General features: G+C 40.5%; 1 protein-coding gene across 1 annotated transcript in view; it reads right to left on the reverse strand.

The window, feature by feature from the left end:
• Positions 1-17000, reverse strand: part of CD101 (CD101 molecule) — a gene marked incomplete at both ends in the record, with an annotated part of 33714 nt that extends 16714 nt beyond the window's left edge. Inside the window, 4 exons of the mRNA XM_082832352.1 lie at positions 3155-3541; positions 7560-7976; positions 9335-9715; positions 16958-17000. Coding sequence (XP_082688478.1) covers positions 3155-3541; positions 7560-7976; positions 9335-9715; positions 16958-17000 — 1228 coding nt within the window. The remainder of the gene's footprint in view (positions 1-3154; positions 3542-7559; positions 7977-9334; positions 9716-16957) is intronic.
• Between the last annotated feature and the right edge of the window lie 915 nt (positions 17001-17915).

The following is a 17915-nucleotide window of genomic DNA, read 5'->3' on the forward strand; positions in this document are numbered from 1 at the left end:
TAGGAACATCTAGTTGGGAAAACATCTGGTAATATTTTGTTAAATTAATTACAGTTGGTGTATGGGGCTGAAAGTAATGAAGCCGTGTTTAGTTTTTTAGAATTCAGACTTTCACAGTTCAAAATGACCTTCCTCTTCTTACTCACCTTCCCCTAATTGGTATGTATTCTGAACAGTGAAGGAGTATTGTTAATTATATTTCTGTTCAAAATACTGCCATTAAAAAACAATTACTTGGGGGAAAATGTATGTATATATAAATATATATATATACAATAAATATATATATACATTTCCCCCCAAGTATTTTTTTAAATATATATATTTACCCATACATATACATTTCTCTTTTTCAAATCATATATTCATTCATATATATTGTTGAAGCGAGATCCTTCCTATATCTGAACTATAGTGTAAAACAATAAATGTAAATCTGGCTTCCAGATGGGAAATTAAAGATGTGTAGAAATGCAGACATTCCTTCAACAGATACTTCCTGTGCAAGGCCTTGTCCTGGGTGCTTTGTGGGCAATGTAAAGATCCCTCAAGCTCATGCATCCTAGGCAGCCCAGCCTCATGCTTCAGGTCAAGGTCACTGTTGTCAGAATTATCCTGGGCAACATAGTGGACCTCTCTACGCCTCAATTTCCTTTCCTGTAAATATGGGGGTAATAATAACACCTCCCTTATGCATTGTGAGAGGACCAAATGCATGGCACATGCAAAGGGCTTACCCCGGCTGGCAAGGAGAAGTACCCAGCAAAGGTGAGCTATTAGCGTTAGTGCGTCATGATAGGCACTTTGTGAAAGCAGAGGAGTTCAAAGCCAGAAAAGGAAAACAAAATAGATTTTTTTTCAAATTTGTTTTTTCTGGCCTTGTGGGATCTTAGTTCCCCGACCAGGGATCAAACCCAGGCCCTCGGCAGTGAGAGCATGGAGTCCTAACCACTGGACCACCAGGGAATTCCCAGGAAAACAAAATAGAACTGGCATTAGAAATTTAAATAGGATCTAAATGAATCTGCAAATTGATCTTCTCTGCTGAGGAAGGAGTTCAGTCTTTAAGCACTTTATGTATAAATGTGTATGTTACAAAGGCAGAATGAAGGCTAATGTCCACAAATAGGTTAATATATCTATATCTATTTATCTATCTATTACATATATATAACTTGCTTCCAAATTTTGGGTATTAGAGGCATAATTATACTTAATTTTTTTTTCAAGTTAAAAATAGACTCATGGGCTTCCCTGGTGGCGCAGTGGTTGAGAGTCTGTCTGCCGATGCAGGGGACACAGGTTCGTGCCCCGGTCTGGGAAGATCCCATATGCCATGGAGCGGCTGGGCCCGTGAGCCATGGCCACTGAGCTTGCGCTCCGCAACGGGAGAGGCCACAACAGTGAGAGGCCCACGTACTGCAAAAATAAAAAAATAAAAAAAAAAATAAAAAGAAAAGACTCATAACTAAAGTTTAGAAATTAGAGGGGAAATTATTACTCATAATCTCACTACTCAAATGTAACCATTATGATTAGCTTCAACCAGCTTCAGTTTTGTTTTGTTTTGTCTTTTTAACTGTGGTTTCCTTAGTTTACTGTGGTCGTTACTGCCTCTCGGTAAGAAGTAACACACTCACCACGCATGCGTAAGGTATACATGCATAGCAGTAGGGAGTACCCTCTTCTGTTTAAAACATTCACGGAGTGATAAAACTCTGCTCATACTTGAAGTAATGGTTTGAGTTTCAAAACCAAATGCTCAACAGGATCTTTAATACATCTGTTAATAACCTTTTTTTATTCTACGTAAAAAGAAACAGGCTGGACTCCAGCCTGCACAAAGGATTATTTTTAGCTTGGGAAGACCAAGTACTTGATAGGCTCGTGATCTGTGTGCCATGAAGCACACCTTTAGGTCTCTTGAGCACAAATTCCTATGTCCTGAGTTTATGAAAGATTTACAGATCTGCTCCAGCAGAGACAGATACACGAAGTTGAGATTTAGCTCTGTGTAAATATGTAAACACGCCTACATAGTTTTTTTCTGAATCCTAGCAAGTCAGAACAAATGTTTAGTGTCAAAATTACCACCAACACACTTCCTGGCTCGCCACCCTAGGCCAAAGCTGTGCGTCTTCACTCCCAGCAAAGGGGGTGATGGAGAAGAGGATGGAAGGGGAATGTTTCTATCTTTGGAGAGGCCTCCAGTGAGCAAGTACAACAAGGATATCTTCATTTTTAGTTTGTTTTTGATTTTGGTTTTTGCAAAACCAAAAATCTGGGGCAACTCATTTTTCTAGACTTTGAATTTAATACCCAGCCCAGAGGATCCTAATATTACTTGCGGATTTATCAGTTTTCTCTCCACACAAAAAGCACTGATAATTCAAACACGTTTAAGGTCACCCAGCCTTCAGAAACTAAACAAGACCTGAGTGGCCTTCCAGATACTCAGACCCATTGGGATAGGCATCTCACGACATCATAACAACATACAGGCAATAGAGTCTGCCCACTATCATTCACTTCTTCTTTTCTTACTCTGAGTCAGGATTTGGTGCAGAATTAAGACTTAGTATCAGTTTAAGATAATAGAGAATTGATGAAAGATGTCGCAGGAGTAGGAGGGGTAACGTGGGTGTTTATTTCCCAGGAAGGGGGCAAGTGTAGGCTCTTGCCTCTTAATCTACTCAAAACACACACACATACACACACACACACATGCGCGCGCGTGCGCGCGCGTTCAACAAGGAGACAGAGGGCTTCATTAATACAGGTGTTCTCTGCTGAAAGAATACCCAATGGACAAAAATTAGAAATAACAGCAAATAGAATCAAAGAATCTAAGATGGCAAGAAGGTACTTAAGGACAGTCAGATTAGATGTCATTATCTTACAGTTGAAGAAGCTGAGATTTAGAGGTGAAGTACATAGTGTGTTCATGATCATGGCCCATTTAATGGCTCAGGAATAGGACTCAGGTCTTCAGCTGGTTTGGGTGCTTTCCTTTGCAGTACTCCACTCCATCTCAAAGTGATCTGATTGACACCTGACTTCAGAAGACCTCCCCCGTGTCCATGAAGGCATCCTGTACTCACAAAGGAGGGCATCTAAAAGCAGCCCAATCGTGTCTGGCCCCGACTTCACATACCTGCTGGCTTCCTCAGGTGCACGTAGCTGTCTGGTGACTGTTTTTTCTGGAGCACCTGCCAGGAGCCCATCTGAGCTCTTGTCACCTCTGCCACGGCACATCTGTAGGCACCTTCATCCCTTGGCCCCACAGAGAAGATCTTGAGAGAGAAAGACTTGGGGCTTAACTTTGAAACCTGGAGCTGTCCTTGACTTGCTCTTTCTTGATAGTTTTTCTTCAGACCCAGAACTCCACCAGCATCAATGTGGGCCATTTCAATATCATTGAAGAACCAAGTGCCATGAAGCTGTGGGTCCCGGCCACCGCCCATGACCAGGCAAACCAGTTCTAAGGGTTTTCCTTCAGGAACCGTGCTCTCAGCCGTGATGTTGACTTGAAAATCTCTCACTAGGAAACAAAAGCAAGGCAGATATATAGAGAGGCCACTGCATCTGTCCTTTCAATACCAGAGAGAGATGCTACCTCCTGTTAGGATAGTACAGGGATTGAATTTCATGTGGGAGATCAGTTCTGAGGAGAAGGTAAGCCAAAGAAATGCCTAGAATTAAAAAATGCCCTTGACTACTCTTTAAATCACCAGAAAGAACAACATACATGATTTTCTGAATGCAATCCTATTAAGCAAGATGTATGCATAATGTGTAAAGTACACAGTAATGTATCTTTTTAAATAAAATATTTTATACTATGTTGAATCGATGTAAATTGTGATTTCTTGCTCTCATTTTTGGCTGAGCATATCCAGTGGAATTTTCCGAAGTTAAAAGCATATGTGATATATGGCAAGTCCACAGCTAACATCACACTTAACAGTGAAAAGCTGAAAGCTTTTCCTCTAAGATCAAGAATAAGACAAGGATGACCACTCTCACCACTTCTATTCAACATAGTATTGGAAGTCCTAGCCAGAGCAGTTAGACAGAAAAAGAAATTAAAGGCATCCAAATTGGAAAAAAGGAAGTAAAACTGTCACTGTTGGCAGATGACATGATCTTACATATAGAAACCAAAAAAAACTCCACCAAAAGATGTTAAAACTAATAAAGAATTTCAGTAAAATTGCAGGATACAAAATCAACATACAAAAAAAAAATCAGTTGCATCTCTATACCCTAACAATGAACTATCCAAAAAAGAAATTAAGAAAACAATCCCATTTACAATAGCATCAAAAGGAAGAAAATACTTAGGGATAAATTTAACCAAGGAGGTGAAAGACATGTACAATGAAAACTATGGAATACTGATGAAACTAACTGAAGATGAAACAAATAAATGGAAAGATATCCCATGTTCATGGGTCGGAAGAATTAATATTGTTAAAATGTCCATACCACCTGAAGCAATCTACAGATTCATTGCAATCCCTATCAAAATTCTAATGGCATTTTAAAATAGACAAAAAGAATTCTAAAATTCATATGGAACCACAAAAGACCCTGAATAGCCAAAGAATTTTGAGCAAGAGCTGTAGGTATCACATGCCTGATTTCAAAATACATTACAAAGCTACAGTAATCAAAACAGTATGGTGCTGGTATAAAGCCATATAGACCAATGAAACAGAAAAGAGAACCCAAAAACAAATCCATGAATCTATGTCAATTAATCTCCAATAAGGGTGCCAAGAATACACAACAGGGAAAAGATAGTCTCTTCAAATAAATGGTGTTGAATAAACTGGATATCCACATGCAGAAGAATGAAGTTGGACTCCTATCTCGTGCCATATTAAAAAAATAAACTCAAAATGGATCAAAGATTTAAACATAAGACCTGAAACTGAAAAACTACTAGAAGAAAACAGAAGGGGGAATTCCCTGGCAGTCCAGTGGTTAAGACTCTGCACTTCCACTGCAGGGGGCACAGGTTCAGTCTCTGGTCAGGGAACTAAGATCCCACATGCCACATGGCACAGCCAAAAAAAAAGAAAAAGAAAAAGAAAAGAAAATAGAAGGAAAACATTCTTGACATTATTTTGGGCAATGATTTTCTGGATATGACCCCACAAGCACAGGCAACAAAAGTAAAAATAGATTGTGGGATCGCATCAAACTAAAAAAATCCTGCACACAAAAGAAACGATCAACAGAGTGAAGAGACAATCTACAAAATGGGAGAATATATTTGCACACTATGTATTTGAAAAAGGGTTACTAGCCAAAATGGATAAGAAACTCATACAAAATAATAGCAAACAAAAAAAAACACCCCAAATAACTTAATATAAAGACTAGCAAAGGATCTGAAGGGACATTTCTCAAAGGAAGACATACAAGTGACCAAAAATATGGAAAAAGATGCTCATCACTAATCATCAGGGAAATGCAAATTGAAGCCACAAGATATCACCTCACATCTGTTAGGATGGCAATTATCAAAAAGACAAAAGATATCAAGTGTTGGTGAGGATGGACAAGAAAAAGGAAACCTTGTACACTGTTAGTGTACAAGGAATGTCAATTGGTATGGCCATGATAGAAAACAGTATGGAGGTTCCTCAAAAACTAAAAAGTAGAACTACCATATAACCCAGCAATCCCACTTCCACGTACATATCCAAAGGAAATGAAATCAGTATCTCAAAGAGATATCTGCACCCCTATGTTCATTATTCATAATAGCCAAGATATGAAAACAACCTAAGTGTCCATCAAGGGATAAATGTATGAAGAAAATATGGTATATATACACAATGGAATATTATTCAGCCATGAAAAAAGGAAAATCTTGCCATTTTCAAAAACATGGATCAACCTGGAGGACATTTTGCTATGTGAAATAAGCCAGACACAGAAAGACAAATATTGTGGAAACTAAAAATTGACAAAATGAATACATAGAAGTGGAGAGTAGAATGGTGGTTACCAGGGGTTGGGGGAGTGGGGACAATGGGGAGATATTGGTCAAAGGGTACAAAGTTTCAGTTATGCGGGATGAATAAGTTCTGGAGATCTAACGTACAGCATGGTGACTACAGTTAGTAATACTGTGTGGTATTACTTGAAATTTGCTAAGAAGGATCTTAAGAATTCTCACCACATACACAACACAACCATGTGAGGTGATGGGTATGTTAGTGAACTTCATTGTAGTCATTTCACAGTGCATACAGATATCAAAACATCATATTGCACACCTTAAACGTATACAACTTTTATTGATCTAAATAAATAAAATTTTAAAATAAAGAGTTTTACATTTTTAAAAATTGTTTTCAAAGGAAGGGGAAAGAAGCACATGTGATGTGTCTCCAAAGGACTCCCTGAGTATAATTTGGACACGTACCACCATCAGGACAATTTTTAATAGAATAGAATAACACTCCTAAAAAAAAAAGAAAGAAAACTTCAATGATCCACTATTGGATCATTGCTTTTAGCAGGGATATATATGGTTATAGACCTCCTCCTACTGGACCAAAGCCCATGTGGAGAGACCAGGAATCAAAATGGAGGCTTCCTGCTTGCTTTGGCGAAAGTGTCAATGGCTCATGAAGAGTGACACCGTTCCAAGGAAACGGGGTAAGGCGGAAGGAGCAGTGACTAAGACAAGGCTTCACGTTGGAAATAGGCTACTCTGAGGCGCAGGTGTCTGTGGGGAGAGGGCCTTGGAGAGATACACCTGTCTTCCAACGCCAGCTCCAGCAGAGCGAGCTAAGGCAGAGCATTTAGCTGAGGCTCAGGGTCATGTTTCAAAAATGGGGACTTGACTAGTTGCCTCAGAGGGTGGTTGTTAGGACTAAATTCGATAATGTATTATAGATAAAGTGCTTACACAGAGCCTGGCAAGAATGGCAACAAAACTATTTCCATGCATGGCTGTGGAATCTACCTAACATTCAACAGATTTTATCCCATAGAAAACCTCCCGTGGACAGAGCCCCAAATCTGTCCTTCTTACTTATGCTTCCCAGATGACAAAAACAAAATTTACTCAAACTTTCTAATGATTTTTTTTTTTTTTCGCGGTACGCGGGCCTCTCACTGCTGTGGCCTCTCCCGTTGCGGAGCACAGGCTCCGGACGCACAGGCTCAGCGGCCATGGCTCACGGGCCCAGCCGCTCCGCGGCATGTGGGATCTTCCCGGCCCGGGGCACGAACCCGTGTCCCCTGCATCGGCAGACGGACTCTCAACCACTGAGTCACCGGGGAAGCCCTCTAATGATATTTTTGATCCAACAAAAGATTAGAAAAAAACAAAAAGCGAAAACTCCCTCGCGGTCCAGTGGTTAGGACTCCGCGCTTTCACTGCCGAGAGCGCGGATTCAATCCCTGGTCGGGGAACTAAGATCCCGTAAGCCACGTGGCACAGCCAAAAAAAATAAAAAAAATAAAAAGAAAAGAAGAAAGATATCCAAATACCCACTACTAGCTGTTAATGAATTTCCCGAGAAGACAATTACCTGCTGGATGGACCCTCAGAGTTGTTTGATCTGTCTGCTTTTTCGTGATGGAAGTCCAGCTTTCATCCGGATCCTGAATCCATTCAGTTGCCTCACAGAACAGCTGACCCTGATCTGAGGGCCGAAGTCTCCCTATGGACAGCCTGAAGGTGGTGACCCCAAGCTTGTCGAGCCGCACGTCACCAGCTGCAAACCTCTCTGTATACAAGGGCCCAGGGAGCAGCATAAAATCTTTGGAGAGGGAAATAATCTTGCTGGCTTGCCTTCTTTCTCCATCTTGCATCAGGTACCAGGTGACAGAGAGGTGAGTATGTTGAGCTGTGGCTTTGGATGACTCACAGGTAAGTTCCAATGGCTCACCTTCCTCCTTACTGAGAGTCTGGGAAGTCATGGCAGCAGAGAGGGTATCTGGAATGACTGGATGCAAAGGAATGATTGTAATTGACTGAGTACCTGTCAGACTAGCCTCCTTAGATGAAGATGGCGCCCTGACCCAACATCTGTACAGTACATACTTTGAGTTGGTTTTCCACCAGCCATATGCTTTCCCTATTGCCAACAGGAACATTGGCATCTATATACATACAGACTAGGGAACTCGGCAAAGCTATTGGTTCACTGTTGTACTGACCCTGATTTTACATTTTTAGCATAGGCTGTAACCAATATAGCTATTCAGACACAGAGGTTTTAAATGGGAAAAGCACTGGGAGCTAGAAGACTATATTCTGATCCTATACTTGTCCCTATTTGACTCCATGAATTGGAGGAAGTTACTTCACTTCCTTGGGCCTTCACCTGCTCCTTTATAAAATAAAGTTCTGAAATAATCTGTTACAATTTATCATTCAGAGCCAAAATGCAACCCTTACCAAAGTTTCGAAAACCATCTTACTACCCTATCATTCTTTCCTTCCTCAAAGGAAATCACACAGCCTAAGTTTATGTGAAAGCAACACTTAGATTCAAAAATGAATGTTTATTGAGCATCTACTCAGAGCTAACCACTGTGCTAGAGAGTGAGGTAAATGTTCTCTTCTCATGGAGCTCAAGGTGAGGTCAGAGAGGGTCATGTAAGTAGCCAATTACCACATAAACTGGGTGAGTATTAATAACAGTAGTGTGAACAGAGCATCAAGAAAGAACAAAGATGGGAATACTGCCTGAGACAGAATGGGTTTCACAGAAGAGGTAAGACCTAAACTGGGTTCAGAAGTATATGTAGGAGTTTGCTAGGCTGAAAAGGGAGTAATAAGATATTCTAGGCAAAGGGACAAAAGGGTAATTTCAAATAATATGACCCTTGCCCCATAGGTAACTATGTTAGAGAATGGTAGTTTGAGAGTAATTACTTCCAAGTTAATGACTTACTTCCTATGGTATTATATTAATTATATATAAACATATATTAAATATATTAATACTGGCTCTTCTATCAAGTTAATATTCTGCCTCTGAGAAGAGACATGAGAACTCTCAAAGCTTTGTCTAATGCTGTGCTATTATCGACCTATGAATAGCTGTGGGCAAGGCCTAGGAAGACCACATACTATCTAACTCTTCATGACAAAGTCGATTGGGAAAATGAATTAAGAGCTTTAGGGAATATGAGATACCTATTTGTGACAAACTCCAAAATATCCAGAGGGGTATGTGGGCTCTTTTGCCAAAACAAACAGCACAATATAAAGTCATGTCACGTTGCAAGGCATCGTGTTGATGGAGAGAATCTGGCTTCTCAGGGGCTGGCTAGAAGAGGAGGGCACACAGCTTACCAATTAGATTCGTCTTTGCACTGTAACTCCCATAGTATTTTCCATCAGTGTTGGGTGTGTGACACTCATACTCGCCGGAATCCTTCATCTGGAGCTTGGCGATGTGCAAAAAGACTGAGTTACCCTGGACCTTCTCCACGTAGATTTCCTTACTTTGCACCCGCTGTGCATACACTGCATAAGAGAAGGTGGCATCCTTGGTGCTAATGATCTGGATTTCTTGGGTCGGGGCTGTCGGCAGGTAAACAGACCACTGGAAATGCTGCTCAGAAGGTCCCCGGTAGCCAGTTACGTTGCAGCCGATGCTAATGGGGTAACCTTCAGCTCTGAACAGCGGTCCTTTCTGAACTGTTACTTCTCTCTGGGCAGTGCTGAGCTTAGCTTGCAAGTAGGAGAAAGAAAGGGGAATAAAAATAGATTAGTGCTCCAGTTCCCAATGTGCCACATTATGTAGCTCCCTGTATTACAATTCTAGAAAATGAGATCGCAGGTTATTAGCTATAATCAACTCAAATGTTCAATACCTTCTTCAGGATGAGGAGCAGTGGAATGGCTTGATGAGTTAATTGTTCTTTTTTTTTTTTTTTTGCGGTACGCGGGCCTCTCCCGTTGCGGAGCACAGGCTCCGGACGCGCAGGCTCAGCGGCCATGGCTCACGGGCCCAGCCGCTCCGCGGCATGTGGGATTTTCCCGGACCAGGGCATGAACCTGTGTCCCCTGCATCGGCAGGCGGACTCCCAACCACTGCGCCACCAGGGAAGCCCGAGTTAATTGTTCTTTTATAAGTTTAACTTCCATAGTAATCTCTAGTCTCTTAAAAAAAAAATGTTTAGCTTCATCAATGTAACATGACCACTTTCATAAAACATATCTGCTTATCTAAGTGCACCTGAAGTAAATACGATGTATAATAATTCACCTTTTACCTTATTTTAGGGGAAAATTCCTCGATATACTTCCTCAAGCCTCCAATTCCTAGGTACCTGTCATCGAGCTTTTCTCACAGAAATGATTGCTGGAGAGACAGAGTTTACGGCACTGCTCCCGGTGCCATGCTTTTTCCTGCTGGTTGGTTGGAAATATCTGTAGCTCCCGGCCAGGTGTGATGCAAGACTAGCTAAAATTAGCATCTGAAGCAGCACTTCCTTTCTATACCGTGGAGGGTTTTTCATTTTGTAATTTTTTAAAGAGCCACTACAGCTTTATTGAAAAGCTTCATACAAGATGACTGTCAAGTCCAACAGGATCTGGGATCAGATGTAGTTTAGTTGTTCTCTTACCCAAAGTTTTCAGTTGGGACCACTATGGAATGTTTCCTGTTGGGACAAATCTTAAGTATTAGGTTTAAAGGAGAAAATCTTATTCAATGGTAACATTTCCTTTGACATACACCTTTTCAAAATCAAGACTTTTTTAGAAATTAAAAGGTATGTATTTATTTATTATGTTAACATTAAAGCCTAGTTTATTTTGTGTAACAGAAAGAACAAAGAACAAATGACAGAGATGCCACAGGGTGAGCTAGATCTTTCTCTCAGGGCCTAGGGCCCAGTGGAAAGACATCAGAAGAGTCCAACAGGGAGCCATTGCTGGTATTACAGAATTAACAGAATAGAGTTCGTAAGTAGGCATGGAAGAAGCAGAGCATCTGCTGAATCTGTTGAATCCACAAGGACAAAGAGTAAAGGAGACCAGAGTGAAAAAAAAGTGAGAAAGGGGAAAATGACATTACAGAGACCATGAATATAGGCTGAGTATAGGAATTTTAGAATGAAGACAATTCTGATAGGAGGGGACCTGCAAAAAAATAGGGAGAAAGGGTAAGAGATCACCTGATACAGTCAACTAAAAATTGCATATGGATACAATCAATGCAAAACTGGAAAACAAATATGCAATCAGTCAACCAATCACACAAATTTCCAGTAATCATTTAAAATATACTAATTTATTCATAAATCCCAGTTAATGTGATATATGTATGTTATGCTCTTTTTGTAATAAGCATTTAGGAATAGAAGTTGGACCATATGAGAAAAAATTTTTAATTTTTTTTCAAAACAGATGACTTTTTATTGAAGTATAGTTGATTTACAATATTGTGTTAGTTTCTGGTGTACAGCAAAGTGATTCAGTTACACACATATATATATTCTTTTTCAGATCCTTTTCTATTATAGGTTATTACAATATATTGAATATAGTTCCCCATGCCATACAGTAGTAAAATTTTAAAATATTATTTACCAAAAAATTGTACTACAAAGGCAATTTAAAACATTGTCAGCAATGCTAGCCAGGCTTAGAGACATACATCTTGGAGAAACGTGAGCACTGCACCAGGCTACACGTGAAAAAGTATCCACAGCAGCAGTGTTCATTACAGCCCCCAAACTAGAGACCATTCATATGTCCATCAACAGTAGAACAGGCAGACTGTGGTACATTCATAAAATGGAATCTTATACAGAAATGAAAGTGAGTGAATTGCAACTGGTTGCAGAAACGTGGATCACTGTGTTTAATGAAAGATGCTGAACACTTTAGAATCTTTTTGACTATACTCTCCATAAAATTTAAAGAAAGGCAAAAAAACCACACTGTATTGTTTAGTGATGCAAACGTAACGGGTAAAACTATTAAAAAAAAAGCTAGGAAGTAGGTACCACGAAAGTCAGCAAAGTGATTGTGTGTGTGTGTGTCTGGATGGGACGTGTGGCAAGGTGGGTAAGTGCTTCTAGGGTCCTAGCAATGTTCTATTTCTTGACCTGCATAGTGATTACATGGTTTTTACTTTTTATTTATTAGTTAAATTGCACATTTATGTTTTATTAACTTTTCTTATATGTTATATTTCAAGATAAAAATGTTTTAAAAAATATGATTTCTGAGGTACCACTAAGATGTTTATGTCAGGACATGTTTCCACAATGTTATTTTTGGTGTCTAGGCAACACTTAACATTTTTTATGACTTTTCGGAGAGATGGTACCACATGTGAAACATTTTATTTTGAAAACTAGCACTTCATTTTCTACTGCTTCGCCTACTAATTCAATAAATATTTGTTCGATCACTTATAGTGTTTCTGATGCTTCAAGGACTAAGATATGAAGATGAGTTTGGGATAGTCTCTGACTTCTTAATTTTACAGTTTAGTCAAGTAGGGTGGTAGTCATCTGTCCTGGAAAGAAATATGATAAAAGCGCTTTGAGGAATTTGAAGGAAGGAGACATTACATTTGGGGGGATGGAAACAGGTAAGGTATATGGAAGATATAGTATCAAAAATGGACTTTGGAGAAGGTTATGACAAGTTAAGTGGAGAGACAGGGCCTTTTAGGTGAAGGAGATTTCATGAAAAGACACTATAAGTAGTAATCAAAAGAATTGTTCAGGAAATAGAGAGTAATCAGTTGGATTAAGGGGAGAGTTACGTGAAGATTAATAGAAAGAGGTAAGAGTGGGTAGGAATTTTGAGTCCAAAGCATGAAGGGCTTGACTCTCATGTTTAAAAGTTTGGACTTGATTGATTAGGCAATGGGGAACCCACTGAAAGTATTTGAAAGGTCTTAGTAAAATTAACCTGAAGTGTGTAGGATGATGGAGTTAGAAGTAGACATCAGGTAATGATAGTAGCCCAGAAGAGGAGTGATAAAGGCAATAGAAATGGAAAGAAAGTGGCTATAATTTAAGAGCCACTGTGGAGATAAGATCTATAGAGTTTTTCAGTGTCTTAGATGCTTGGAAGTAGAAGGGGTAGATGGAGGGATAGAAGGCAGGAGGAAATCAAAGATGATACCAGGTTTTGTAAGGGTGACTGGGAGTAATGGCACTGTTTACAGGAATAAGGATTTCAGGAAAAGGTACTGTTGTGTACCTTCGAAGGTGAAGGAGAAGACGGTGCATTTAATTTTGGAAATACTAAATTAGAGTACCATGGAATAATCAGGAAGGAAATCCAGCAAACATTTGGAAGTAATATTTAAATATATGTCTATATCTGTAGCTATATCTATCTATCTATACTTTAAAATCTACTCAACCCTTTGAAAATATTTGTAATCCAGTCCTCTTAAGAACTCTGAGATGTTCCCATATTTAGCAATGTCAAAGTTGTAAATGGTACAGCCAGAACTGAACTTGGATTTACACATGTCAAATTCCTGGCTGTGTCCACTGTTTCCTCACTGCTTCCTGTAAATGCTTGTTAACTAGGGAGAGTTCTGGGCTGTAGATGCAGATTATGTCAGTTACATGTAAGCACTGGGAAGCGTTCGGGAATGTAAGGAGAGGGCTGAAGAGAGATTATTAGAGGATCTCTCTCTTTAGGGGATAGGATGAGGAACAAAACCTACAGAAGGAAGAATCAGGGAGGGAAGAATCAGCTGGCAGGGCAGCAAGGACGCAGTAGCTTGAAAACCAAAGGAGCAAAACTGTCCAAGCAGAAAGAGCTTGTCAGCACTGCTGAATGTGGCTGAGAGGGTAAGGACCCTAAAGGCAGACGAAAGTCTTTGTAGTTTGATGATGAGGAGGTCAGTGGAAATCTTTGTGAAAGAGATTTCCATAGAGCAGAAGCAGAGTATTTCAAGGGTAAGAAGCAACTGCAAGAAGCATAAACTACTTCAAGAAGCGTCATGGAGAAGGGAAAGAGATAGAATAGGGTGGCATTTAGAAAGAGTAGATGGACGTGGGCAGAGCAGTGAGGCAGGATAGACACGGGTACCTCTACATGTCTACGGGCAGAGGAGCTGTAGAGGGGAGACATGGATGAAGCCAGAGAGAGGATGATGAATGGCATAAGGTGCTAGTAGAGGCACGAGGTCAAGAACATGATTGGGAGGGTACTCAGAAAAGCGGAAGAAACAGTGTGAAGGTTTAATAGGTATTGTGGAGATAAAAAGCAATGACTGACAGAGGCCAGTTCAAATGGCCATGCATGGGGAATCATACATACACTGAGGCATCTTATTATACATCTGTTTCCTGTGGGATGTTGTACATATCTCTCCTCCTAAAGAGTGAAATACCTCAGAGGACTGACGCGTTGCTTTCTCTTTTAATAGACAGAGGGTTAGGCACCTCTGCACAGCAGGTCAGATTCTTGTTGACTGATGGACACAGAGCTTGGCATTGACATACTGCATTGGAGTCACATTTTTGTAACACGAAGAATTCCCTAATGGTGTGGACTTTTTCCAAAAACATTAATGGGATTGCCAAATTTTCTATTTCAGTATTATTTGAATGGAAGCGATTTGACCTATATAAAATGTGGCCAACACCTGGCCACTTTTGATACGCAAAAACAGCAACTTCCAATGCTTCCACCTTATACAAAACCTAGCTGGAGAACACCAAACACAACAAGCGACTTCTCTTTCTTTACCCATATAAAATCCCTTTTTGCTTGGAGGCTGAGAATGCTTCCATCCATAATTCAGTGGATTTTTTTTTTCGTGAATGCAGCCCCAGGAAGACAAACAGTAGCCCCTCCCCAGGACCCTCCCATGTTAATGACTTTTATCTGTAGGGCAGCTATTCAGGGTGAGGGGTGACAGACCAATCAGACAAAGCTAAGTCTAAGAGCTCATTTACCCATGACATTAACCTCATCTGGCCCCATATTCTAATAGGATTCATCAGTCTTTATATATTTATTTAAACAATTAATTAGGACAAGGTATACATTTGCTAAACAATGCAATTGGTCAGTTGATCATCCATCATTTAATTAATTTCCTTCATTTTTCCCTCTGTATTTGTAATGACAGATAGCAGGCTTCCAAAATTTTTTTCAAGTTACTTCCTGATATATATGTTTTTCACATAAAAACTGTGGCTCTATACAAAAGTTGTGCTTAGGAAGAGTTTAAATTTAGAAGAAATAATTATATAACCCAGTTTGGGTAATGGTTTAAATGGGGTATGGAAAGGCTTGAAGCTTCCCCTTTTTGAACCTTGGTTATTACTTTCCTTTTCCCAGGCCTTTCATCTTACTCACTAGGGAAAAAAAAAAGACAAAGAGAGAATTTGCAGTGGTCTGACTTATTGCACAATGTAAGCCCAGTTTCCCCATACACAAGCCAAACACACGGTTCACAGACACAAAGCACAGACACTTGAGAATCACACTCAGACACCTGAACAGGACACCAGCCAACAGTCCCCAAAGGGCCCCACCAGTGAACCTAGTCATTAACGTCTGCCAAGCCAGTCTAGTGGGCATTGATTACCCAGCAACTGGTCCCAGTAACCTCCTGCAGGCCACCTCTCACCCCAGCAGGTCCCATATCTGATCTTTACCTTACACTACCCAATGTCTTTTGAGACATGAACCCCATTCAACTCAAGCCAAGGTTTATTAAGCACCCCGTTGAGCTGAATGCTGCACCCTTTTCATGTATTAGCCACAGCCTTGGTCACACTGATTCTAAGCTCTTTTAGTTCCCCTATTGTCCAAGTCCCTTCGCTAACTCCATCCAGTCTCTTTAAAGCAGACGTTTTTAACTTGGGTCCACATGGGGGGATGAAAAGATTCATAAACTTGGGTGGGAAAAAAACCCACATCTTTATTTTCACTAATCTTAATGGAAATTTAGCATTTTCTTCAGTCATGAATGTAGACAACACATCATAGATATTTTCACATCACACTACATCTATTGCAGATATCTTGAAATATTGTTCATACTCATTACGACTTTGAAGTTTGGTGGTTCATAGACCACCTCCAGATCTTCTTATGTAATACATAAATAATGAAGCAAATAAATGACTGCATCAAAATTTACTTTAAAGTATTTCAATAACCCTATTTCAATACGATTGATTTTCCCTATAATCGTATACATTTTAATTCACACATTTAAAAATTATTCGAAGTTGGGGTCTGTGGGCTTCACCAGATGCTAAGAGAACCCATAGCACTAAAAAGTAGCTGCTACCTGCTCTGTCTGCTCTGAGACTATTTCATTCCTTCCCCAGTTCATCTGTTCACGCATCTCCCCCCAAGCTTCCCCTTTTGCCATCCTGTTCAACCATGTACAAATGCCCCTGGGCCAGCTGAGGTCCTTCCACTTGCCCCTCAGCAGAGCCAAGTGAATCTTCCTGCCCCTTTCTCAGGCTCTTAGTAGTCACTTCCCACTTCATCTCACAGATGAAGTCCAGAACCTTCTTTTAGGTTAGCCTAAAACTCCTAAGTGCTCTCATGACACTTCCTTCCATCCGGCCACATCCCCAAGGCACATTTATCTAGACAAGTTCTAACATCAGGCATCACCTCTCAGTCTGAGGAGTTAAGCCTCTTCCTATCTCCAGGGATGAGTTAGCCCAAGAACATAAGGTAGAGGCAGGGCCAGCAAAATCAGCAGCTCTGGCCACACACACAAATGTAAAAACCAGTGGGATCAGATTCATGGGACTCAACCTCACATTGCACCTCCTGGAACTCAAGGGTGTCTAGGTAGCCAAGAACATCATCAAAAGTCAAAAATGATTGCCAGCACCAGAGATGTGTGGCATGGTTTTTCCTGTAGAGACCAAATTGTCCCATTTTATCATCCAACAGTCTCCATTTGACTAGCTCCTTGACAACAGTAACCTACAGAATGATGACACTTACTCAGAAAGAGAAAAAAAGATGCCACTCGTGGGAAGCGTGCCATTTGGACCAGCAGAGACCTTTCCTGGTGGTGTCACTGAAGTTGCTCAGACGCCGAGTGACAGATGTTGCGCTCGCACTACAAAGATAAAGAGGAAGCGATGGTGCGGTTTCCAGCCCACTGAGAAACAGAGACGGCTTACCAAGAGCAATACAGTTTGCTTTACATGGCTCTTTGCTAATCATTCACATTTACCTACTTATGAAGTTATTTTCATGGGTAGGTAAACATAGATAGATAAAAATAAGAAAAGACGAGCCTCCTCCTGGTTAAGTACATATCATTAGGTAATGATACGGGAATTTAAGTAAACAGAATAAATAATCAAGCAGCAATTTTCTCTTCTTAGCCCTTACCTCGCCTCCCATCGTGGCAGAGGAAAGGACTGAGAAACGAGAGAAGCGCCCTTAGGAGACATGAACCTGGGGAGACATGCGGCGACGGTGATGATAACACACTCTAGGTGGGTGTGCCTGGGTCTGCACAGACTGTATTTTTAATAGTTGATCTTAGAACAGTGAATTAATCTTTTCTAACCCTCATCGACAAAATGGAGATACTGACAGTATGTGCCCCGTAAGATTGCTGTGAGAATTGAATGAACTAATTCACTGAAAGCACTTAGAACAACATCTAGTACATAGAAAGTGCTCAATGCATATCAGCGACATTTAAGGGAACCTTCATCTGCCCAGCATGGGCCTGGGCACAAAGGATGGTGGGGGAGTGACTTCGCAGACTAGGATTAAGTTAGCCTGGCCCCGAACCCAGGCCAACTTAATCCTAGTCTGCGAAGACAAGAACATACACGGGACAAGCTTACTGAGGACGTCAGTTCCCCAGGCCGAGCCTCCATTTAGATGGGTCAGTAACAGTCTAGTCTGCTTCAGGCCACAGTTACAGCAGATCCCTGTTCCA

Source organism: Leucopleurus acutus, assembly GCF_964270905.1.
Source record: "Leucopleurus acutus genome assembly, chromosome: 2".
Taxonomy (NCBI): domain Eukaryota; kingdom Metazoa; phylum Chordata; class Mammalia; order Artiodactyla; family Delphinidae; genus Leucopleurus; species Leucopleurus acutus.